We start from the raw sequence: 10,870 nt of genomic DNA, 5'->3' as shown, positions 1-10,870 counted from the left end.
TGTGCTGAAATCCATTTCTCAAAAGAGCAAACAGATTTTTTTATATTCAATTTTGAAATCTGACATGGGGCTAGACATTTTGTCAATTTCCCAGCTGCCCCTGGTCATGTGACTTGTGCCTGCACTTTAGGAAAGAAATGCTTTCTGGCAGGCTGTTGTTTTTCCTTCTCAATGTAACTGAATGTGTCTCAGTGGGACATGGGTTTTTACTATTGAGTGTTGTTCTTAGATCTACCAGGCAGCTGTTATCTTGTGTTAGGGAGCTGCTATCTGGTTACCTTCCCATTGTTCTTTTGATTGGCTGCTGGGGGGGGGAAGGGAGGGGGTGATATCACTCCAACTTGCAGTACAGCAGTAAAGAGTGATTGAAGTTTATCAGAGCACAAGTCACATGACTTGGGGCAGCTGGGAAATTGACAATATGTCTAGCCCCATGTCAGATTTCAAAACTGAATATAAAAAAATCTGTTTGCTCTTTTGAGAAATGGATTTCAGTGCAGAATTCTGCTGGAGCAGCACTATTAACTGATTCATTTTGAGAAAAAAAAAATTCCCCATAACAGTATCCCTTTAAACAAAAACGGCATTACCCAACATGCACTGGGAGACGCACATTTGGGCAAGAAAAAAAACTTTGGCTGGTTTCCAAAATTCAAAGTAGCCAAAGGCCCAAAAAGTAGCCCAAATCCATACCTTTGTAGTTTCAAAACCAGCCTGGGCTTTAAATTAGTAGGAAGTATCATATTTCCCATTGGTGGAAAGGGATTGTTGTTTTGAATCCGAAAAAAACAATCACATCCCGAGCAAGCGCCCCCTAGTGTCTGGCAGAAGAAAGGGCTCATCCCAAGAAAAGGAGCCTCACTGCCATCTCCTCACTGTCATCTCCTCACTGCCATCTCCTCATCCCACTGTCCATTCCTGTGCAGGGTACGGAAGTGAGTGGCCGGGCAGTAAGAGCCGGTAGCCGAGGCTCTGCAGCTGAACAACTACAAGGAGCAGTCTCTGCTGTGAAAGACAGCTCTGCGCGCTCTGATTGGCGGGAGCGGGCGTGACGTACGCGAAGGCTTCTCCCTATTTGAGCTGTAGCCCGGCCCCCGTACACGTAGATCGGCTCTGAGAGGTGGAGGAGGAGGAGCTCCCCTATACGCTGGGCATATGCTCCGCAACACTAACGCCTCAGAAGCAGCTGGTGCATGAGAGAGAGAGGCAAATCTGAGCCCGCACTGCTCGCTGGGATGTGATTGGTCGGCCTGCCCAGTGCTACGGGCTGTGAGCAGTTGCCGAGGCTGCGGGTGAGGAGACGTGACATCCCGGGAGAGAACGCGCCGGCCTTGGAGTGGCGCATTGATCCCGCCTGTGATGGACAAGTTGTCTCCGAGCTTCTCATCGTGTGACTGATGCCCCCGCACCCACCAGCCGCCGCTAGTTGCCCCCTCGCCCATGTCACTGGCCCCAGGCTGCCTGAATGGCGGGGTCATGAAGTGTTTGACTTTCTTTCTTCTGCTTCCAGAGACCTTAAAGAAGTCTAGAAAGAGTGTGAGGGCTCAGGGCAAGGCGCCGGCATGTGGTGAGATTGTGCCTTTGGCCCTGAGGAAGAAGATGGCTGCGGAGCTCTATCCTGTCAGCGCAAACACCAATATCGCCAACACTAACGCCAACGCCAAGAAGAACGCGCTGCAACTGCAGCAAACTGTCCCCCCGCCGCCTCCAGCGCAACTTCATAACCTGAACAATAACAACATTGAGAGCAGCAACTGGCAGTCCTTCCACCCGACCCTGCGCGAGAGGTGAGCTCCCTGCGACCCCTGCTGCACCCTCTCTGCTCCCAGCACCTGCCTGAGCCTCAGCAACATCTCTGGCCCCTAATGCCATTATTATTATTATTGTTATAATTATTGTTATTGCTGCCTTAACCTCCTCGCCCTTTACTGCTGCTGCTGGGAACTGTATTATCTCTGGTCTATAGAGCAAGTACTGCTGCCCCCGACCCCTGGACTGCTGCCCCCCCGACCTCCTGTACTGCTGCCCCCCCCGACGTACAGCTGCCCCCTGACCCCAAACGTACTGCCGACCCCCTGTACTGCTGCCTCCTGTACTGCTGCCCCCCCGACGTACAGCTGCCCCCTGACCCCAAACGCCCCCCCGACCCCCTGTGCTGCTGCCCCCCGACCCCCTGTGCTGCTGCCCCCCGACCCCCTGTGCTGCTGCCCCCCGACCCCCTGTGCTGCTGCCCCCCGACCCCCTGTGCTGCTGCCCCCTGACCCCCAACGTACTGCCAACCCATGTACTGCTGCTTCCCCCGACGCCTGTACTCGCTGTACTGCTGCCCCCCCGACGTACTGCTGCACCCCCGACCCCCTGTACTGCTGCCCCCTGAACCCCCAACGTACTGCCGACCCCTGTACTCGCTGTACTGCTGCCCCCCCCGACATACTGCCGACCCCCTGTACTGCTGCCTCCCCCGACCCCTGTACTCGCTGTACTGCTGCTCCTGGCAATACTTAGCAGCAGCCTTAGCATAAGGATAGGGCACAAAGAGACACTTACTAGAAATAGAGGGGGGCTGCTCACTGGCAATAACAAGGGATACAGTATGTGGGTTGGAAGTCAGATATGTCATATTAGGTGTTAGACTTCACCTCTGAATAATTGAAATAAAGCTGAAGCAGCAGGAGTATAAAGCCACACTGCATGGCTAAGGTTCCATGTGCCTGATTTATCAGCCTGTTCATCCACTACACATAAGCCAGTATTACATAACACTACACTGCTGTCAGACCCTCTAGCCTTCCGGCCAGTGCCTCACAATTCCAGTAGCCATGTACAGCTGGGATATAGAGATGAACAGAGGTTGCAGATATGAGGTGCTGTGCTGCAGTTAAAGAGCATGACCAGTTACAGTGTGTTTCCTGCATAAATGGCTACTAAAAGCACCATATCTCCCCTACACACAAATCCCACCTACACACAACTACACACAAATCCCACCTACACACAACTACACACATATCCCAGCTACACACTGTTTTGCTGTATACACATGCACCACACTGAACTGGTCTGGCAGTCATAGGATTTGGAAGCAAGACTTGTGCCAGACACAATCCACAAGGCTACACCAGCTTCCCTGCTAGGGGGACAGTATTCATGCTGCAGCTCTGACCATTAAAGGAAAACTATACCCCCCAAAATGCTAGTTAATATCAAGTTAAGTGGCATTTTAAAGAATCTTACCAAACTGTAATATATATTTAAGTAAATATTGCCCTATGTCCATCTCTTGCCTTGAACCACCATTTTGTGATTGGTCTGTGTGCTGCCTCAGAGATCAGCTGACCAGAAATACTGCAGCTCTAACTGTAACAGGAAGAAGTGCGGAAGCAAAAGACACAACTCTGTCTGTTAATTGGCTCATGTGACCTAACATGTATGGTTTGTTTGTGTGCACCGTGAATCCTACGATCCCAGGGGGCGGCCCTTATTTTTTTAAAATGGCAGTTTTCTATTTAGGATTACCCAATGGCACGTACTACTAAAAAGTATATTATTATTATTATAAAAATGGTTTATTTACATGAAGCAGGGTTTTACATATGAGCTGTTTTATGCAATATCTTTTTATAGAGACCTACATTGTTTGGGGGGGGGTATAGTTTTCCTTTAACAAGAGCATCACACACCTCGGAATGGTTACCAGATTGATCCCACTACAGTTTGTAGCAGAGTATGGCATGATGTCCCAATAAGTCTTCTTGCTGAGATGATTTAATACAAATGATTTTACTCAGTGAGGGCAGGTTCAAACAGATCTTAACACATTATTTGTTGCATTATGGATTTCCTAATTTTGCCTTGATTGCCAAAGATTTAATGCCAAATGTTTCAGGTTTTTAACGCTGAGAGTGAATGTATCTGACAGTATAAGACGCCTAAGATAATAAGGGTAAAACATTAGCAGCTTGAATTGTGAATGGCAACACTATAGTAGATACCCGAGCCTCAAAACTGGCCAATAACCCAGCAGAATGTATATACATATTCCTTCTCATGCTGCATCACTGCTGTTCAGTGTTAAACACAAAATCAATTAAGAGCAGCTTTCGCAACAAATGATCGGCTTGTTGATTGGACAGGGTTTTTTTTTTTTTAATGATTCCTCCCTGCTGGGTGAGAGCAAAGCACTGACTCACATTGACACAGCTGGGGAAAATGCTTTCCTTAATATTGTCTCAAACCAATCACACTGACTGATACACTGAACTACTCTGAATTTGGAAGAACAATAACAACAAAGCAGTTCTGAGAGAGCATGATTACTCTTGATGTGATTTCCGCTAATCTAAACTAAAGCTACAGAGAGTTTCTATGAACCATGTCAAATCCCAGAGATTATTAGTAATTTAAATGCTACAAGATTATATTGGCTAATTCTAGGAGGCGTTGTTTACACATTTCCAATCACAGGATTAAAGAATAACTTGACGCTATAAACCTAATCGGCAGCACTGTACAATAGAACAATACAAGGGTGTAAACATCAAACAAGATACAATAACGACCGGAGGTAGAGGGTCCTGCTCCTTAGAGTTTGCAATCCAGAAAAAAAAAATATATAGATAGAAATATATATATATATATATAGATAGAAATATATATATATATATATATATATAGATAGAAATATATATATATATATATATATAGATAGAAATATATATATATATATATAGATAGAAATATATATATATATATATATATATATATATATATATATATATATGTTCCATAGCAAAAAGCACTCAAGGCAAATCACTATCTTAAGCACTGTAGTAAAAAGGCTTTATTAGTCCATTATATTAAATCTACGCGTTTCGATCTGCTGGATGATCATCATCTCCTGCAGATCGAAACGCGTAGATATAATATAATGGACGAATAAAGCCTAAGACCTGTGAGTGCTCCTTCTTGAGGACTAGTGTATGTGTATATATATATATATATATATATATATATAGTGAATAAAGTACCCCCTCATGTAAAATATAAGGATATTATAAGTTACTGAGGAGTTTCATGACCATATAAAAAAACGAGGCCGAAGGCCGAGTGTTTTTATACAGGTCATGGAACTCCGAGGTAACTTCTAATATCCTCATATTTTGCAACTGGGGGTACTTTATTTATTATAATACACAAGGTTTAGGGAGTCATGTGACAGAAATGACATCAGAACTCATCGTTTATAACTGATGACATCAGAACTCACCGTTTATAAGGATATAATTTACAAGATATTCATGGCTTTTGTGTATTATATATATATAACATACATTTATTTATTTAGGATTGCACCCAGGCAGTCAGTCACAGCATTTTCGTGAGTGCATTCCAATAGTATTTACACACACACACACACACACACACACACACACACACACACACACACACACACACACACACACACACACACACACACACACACACACACACACACACACACACACACACTTTAAATGGGATCTGTTATGCGGAAACCCATTATCCAGAAAGTTCCCAATTACGGAATGAACATCTCCCATGGACTCCATTTTATCCAAATAATCCACATTTTTAAAAATGGTTCCCTTTTTCTGTGTAATAATAAAACAGTAGCTTGTACTTGATCCCAACTAAGATATAATTAATCCTTATTGGAAGCAAAACCAGCCTATAAGGTTTATGTAATGTTTACTTGATTTTCTAGTAGACTTAAAGGGGTGGTTCACCTTTAAGTTAACTTTGAGTATGTTATAGAACTGCCAATTTTAAGCAACTTTTCCATTGGTGTTCTTTATTTTTTATAGTTTTATAATGATTTGCCTTTTTCTTCTGACTCTTTCCAGCTTTCAAATGGGCGTCGCTGACCCCCATCTAAAAAGCAGCTGCTCTGTAAGGCTACAAATGTATTGTTATTGTTACTTTTTATTTCTCATCTTTCTATTAAGGTCCTCTCCTATTCATATTCCAGTCTGTTATTCAAATAAATGGTGGTTGCTAGGGTAATTTGGACCCTAGCTACCAAATCGCTTGAAATGCAAATTGAAGAGCTGCTAAATAACTCAAAAAACACAAATAATAAAAAATGAAAGGCAATTGCAAATTGCCTCAGAATATCACTCTCTACATCATATAGGAGACTGGACTATGAATAGAAGGATCAGTAATTAAAAAGTAACAATAACAATACATTTGTAGCCTTACAGTGCATTTGTTTTTTTTAGAAGGGGTCAGCGACGCCCATTTGAAATCTGCAAAGAATCAGAAGAAAAAGACAAATAACTATAAAACTATAAAAAAATAAATAAAGAAAACCAATTGAAAAGTTGCTTAAAACGTCTTGAACTGGCTTTCTAAACCATGGTTTTGTTTTTCAGGAATGCTCTGATGTTCAACAACGAGCTTATGGCGGATGTTCATTTCGTTGTGGGCCCAGCAGGGGCCTCAAAAAAAGTTCCTGCCCACAAGGTAAAAACCAACAAGATCCCGTGCCAGGATTTATTACATGGTACAGTTTATTCATGACTGATTTGATTTCAACAGTACAAACCCCTCTCTTTCGCAGTATATTTTGGCCGTGGGTAGCTCCGTGTTCTACGCAATGTTTTATGGAGACCTTGCTGAAGTGAAATCCGAAATCCATATTCCAGATGTGGAACCTGCAGCTTTTCTAATCCTTTTAAAGTAAGTGGTCATTAAAGAATTCGAGAGAATATGGTGTGCATAAAAGCTTATAAAATATGCATTCGATATCCAGCAGTAATGGCTCCCTCAGATATTCTAATTTACTTACAAGAAAAGAGCTTGTTCTCGTACCACAAAAGTGGTGTGTTTTTATTATATCTGCAATAGAGATATCCATAAAACTTTTCCAGGAAAGGTGAAAATGCCGTGTGGATTAACCTTTCCAGCACAGACGACAGTTTCAGCCAGATCCACAGATATTGACCCGCGCAGCGTTGCTCAAATCTCATACATTCTATATAAAGTAGCACTCCCAGGCATCTGTGTCCCTGTTCCATATATAGACCATATTATTGATGGTTTTACATGTGCAGTAGTTGTCATCAGGCTGAGGGGAGTTTTAAAACGGCATTTTCCATTGTTCCCTGTACAGACTTCTAACTAAATCGCAACTAAAGCAAAGGAAAATGCTTTAAATCCTTTTGTAAAAACAGCAGTTCTGAATGATATTCAAAGCATATTCTGTTTGTTTTTTTTGTGGCATTTGAAGATACAGCAGGTATTGCATGAGATGTAGTTCAACAGTCAGTGTACAGCAAGCTGGTGTTAAAGTGAAAGTAAAGTCTAAAATAGAATAAGGCTAGAAATGCTGTATTTTGTATACTAATCATAAACATGAACTTAGTGCACCACAAGCCTAATCAAACAAATGATTTATGCTTTCAAAGTTGGCCACAGGGGGGTCACCATCTTGTAACTTTGTTATACATCTTTGCAAGACCAAGACTGTGCACATGCTCAGTGTGGTCTGGGCTGCTTAGGGATCGTCATAAATTATCAAAACGGCACAAGTCAAATATCTGCCAGAAGCCGATACAGCAAGACTGATTAATAATCAGAATATACAGACTGCACTGGGTCCTGTGTTGTCATGTAATCTAATGTGGATTTTATAGTTTTTGTATTGTTTAATGCAAACTTTCTCCAACTCTGCAGAACCAGTGGCTGCAGCAAAATAATCCTCCAAACAGAATCCAAATTTATCTGTTTAAATCTGGCTCCCTGGCTTTGTCCTTGCAGCTGGAGTTGGAAACAGTAAAGGCAAAAATAAAATCAGTCGCTGGCTGCTTTACAGGGAAACAAACAAAGCTGCTTGAGTTCTGCATGGCTGGGAAGTAAGACGGGGGCTCCCCCTGCTGTTCATAAGTATGATTGTTTCCCTGCAAAGAAGTAAGGGATCATCTGACAATTCCTATCCACAGCAGTAAATGGAGAATTTCACTGCATACAGTCAGGTTTCTTATAAAAACGGTACACATTTTTTAATTAAAGTATATTGGAGATAGGTTTCTTTTTCATTAAAGAAATCAAAAATGGGATTTTATGTTTTTGCCTTTACATGTCCTTTAAAACAGATGCAAGTTACTGCATGAACTATTTTAGATCTAAATCTTTGATTTTCTTGCATTAATATGTTTCAGTTATAAGAGCTTGAATTAAAAAACTTTTTTTTTTCTTCTTGGTGTTATCTAGGTACTTGTACAGCGATGAAATTGACCTGGAAGCCGACACTGTGCTTGCAACACTGTATGCTGCCAAAAAGTACATTGTACCGGCCTTGGCTAAAGCCTGTGTTAATTTCCTGGAGACTAGTTTGGAGGCAAAGAACGCCTGTGTTCTGCTTTCTCAGAGCCGTCTTTTTGAAGAGCCAGATCTGACTTTGCGTTGCTGGGAGGTCATAGACGCTCAAGCGGAACTTGCAATTAAGTCCGAGGGTTTCTGTGAAATAGATCTGCCGACCCTGGAGATTATTGTTACACGAGAGACATTAAACACTAAAGAAGAAGTTGTGTTTGAGGCGGTTCTGAACTGGGCTGAGGCAGAGTGCAAAAGACAAGGTTTGCCAATTACACCAGTCAACAAAAGGATTGTATTGGGAAAGGCCTTATACTTGGTACGGATTCCCACTATGACTTTAGAGGAATTTGCCGATGGAGCTGCCCAGTCCGATATTTTAACTCTAGAGGAAACCAGAAGTATATTCCTCTGGTACACGGCCGCTAATAAACCTCAGCTGGAGTTCCCTCTAATAAAAAGGAAAGGACTTGCACCTCAGCGTTGCCACAGATTCCAGTCGTCGGCATATCGCAGTAATCAGTGGAGGTACCGGGGACGCTGCGACAGCATCCAATTTGCCGTTGACAAAAGGATATTTATTGCAGGACTGGGGCTTTATGGTTCAAGCTGTGGTAAAGCCGAGTACAGCGTCAAGATAGAGCTGAAGAGACAGGGCCTAGTTCTGGCCCAAAACCTGACTAAATTTGTTTCCGACGGCTCTAGCAACACATTCTCCGTATGGTTTGAACACCCCGTGCAGGTAGAGCAGGATACTTTTTACACTGTAAGCGCCATTCTCGACGGTAATGAACTCAGTTACTTCGGCCAGGAGGGAATGACAGAAGTACAGTGTGGAAAGGTGACATTTCAATTCCAATGCTCTTCAGACAGCACCAACGGGACTGGGGTACAAGGTGGACAAATTCCAGAGCTCATCTTTTATGCATGATACGTTTCATGCGTACAACACTATTGCAAAGCACACTGACTCTCCCACCCCACCCTTTACTCTCCATATAGGGGTCTGCAACACGGTGGTTTAACCCGCTTTCTACTGGTTGTGCCTGCAAATAGGGATGCACCGAATCCAGGATTCGGTTTGGGACAAGGCTTTTTTTCTAGCAGGATTCAGTTTGACCGAATCCTTCTGCCCGGCCGAACCTAATCCAAATTTGCATATGCAAATTAGGGACTGGGAGGGAAGCTGCGTGACTTTTGTCACAAAACTAGGAAGTACAAAATGGTTTCCTCTTCCCACCCCTAATTTGCATATGTAAATCCAAATTTGCATATGCAAATTAGTTAGGGATGCACAGAATCCACTATTTTGGATTCGACCAATTTGAAGGATTCGATCCTTCGTGAAAGATAATACTGAACCAAATCCGAATCCTAATTTGGATTCGGTTAGGCCGGGCAGAAGGATTTGGCCGAATCCGGCTGAAAAAGGCCGAATGGGATGGGAAGGGGGAAACCTTTTTTTTTTTTTTTTTTTTTACATTTTTTGTGACAAGGAGTCACACGGTTTCTCTCCCCACCCCCAAATTTGCATATGCAAATTAGGATTCGGTTCAGGCGGAAACTGAATCCGGCTGAATCCCGAACCGAATCTTGGATTCAGTGTATCTCTAAAATTAGGATTTGGTATTCGACCGAATCTTTCGCAAAGGATTCGGCCGAATCCCAAATAGTGGATTCAGTGCATCTCTACCTGCAATGCACTGAAAAGGGTGAAGGGAGAGTCTTCATTTATGCTGCTTGTCAGTACGGAATGTAGCAACATGGTCAGCAAAACGCCCAACTGAAGGAATGCTTGTAGAGTTGAATCTAATTTTATTTATTTATAAGCGATTTGAATTTAATTATTAAAACTGCATCATGCAGGGAGAGGTTTAAAAAATCTGCGCATAATGTGCATTTATTTTGTATATAGATAACTTGCTTAAAATGTTAAAATGCAGCTTGCTCAGGGTAGAGCAGCTTATAAATATGTTGAGACATAAAATGTTTTTACTTATACCCCCTATTCCGGAGCATCTTGTTGTTGTTCTATTATCTGTCCGTCTTGAAACTAATGGGTATTGTGATTCTGCACATTCAGCATTTAGTAGCTGTGTTAGCAACAAAACGCCCCTGCAGTGCATTCTCTGGCCCTGCTTTTGTACTTGAAAACTCTCATTCCAATGACAATCTCCTGACACACAAGGCAGGGGGGTTTCTGTTCTTGTAAATGATGGGGGAGCACTGGGGTTTTTTTATTAGAATTTCATTAGCCTAAAATAGACAGTATTCATTAAAAGATTGAGCATACACAGAGGAGTAAAAAAAACCCCTTTGTGAGAAAAAGCCAGAAAAAACTTAAAGTGATACTGTCGTGGGAATTTTTTTTTTAAATGCATCCGTTAATAGTGCTGCTCCAGCAGACTTCTGCACTGAAATCTGTTTCTCAAAAGAGCAAACAGATATTTTTTTTATATATATTTAATTTTGAAATCTGACATGGGGCTAGACATATTGTCAATTTCCCAGCTGC

General features: G+C 42.4%; 1 protein-coding gene across 1 annotated transcript; it reads left to right on the top strand.

The window, feature by feature from the left end:
* The first annotated feature begins 1,100 nt into the window (after nt 1-1,100).
* On the top strand, nt 1,101-10,363 carry btbd6.S (BTB (POZ) domain containing 6 S homeolog). Its single transcript, XM_018232297.2, has 4 exons — nt 1,101-1,787; nt 6,414-6,504; nt 6,602-6,720; nt 8,254-10,363. The coding sequence occupies exons 1-4, from the start codon at nt 1,441-1,443 to the stop codon at nt 9,284-9,286; spliced, it is 1,590 nt and encodes a 529-aa protein (XP_018087786.1). The 5' UTR covers nt 1,101-1,440; the 3' UTR covers nt 9,287-10,363.
* Nucleotides 10,364-10,870: the final 507 nt, after the last annotated feature.

This window comes from Xenopus laevis, chromosome 8S (genome assembly GCF_017654675.1).
Source record: "Xenopus laevis strain J_2021 chromosome 8S, Xenopus_laevis_v10.1, whole genome shotgun sequence".
Classification (NCBI taxonomy): Eukaryota; Metazoa; Chordata; class Amphibia; order Anura; family Pipidae; genus Xenopus; species Xenopus laevis.
This window is presented reverse-complemented; position numbering and strand designations above follow the sequence as displayed.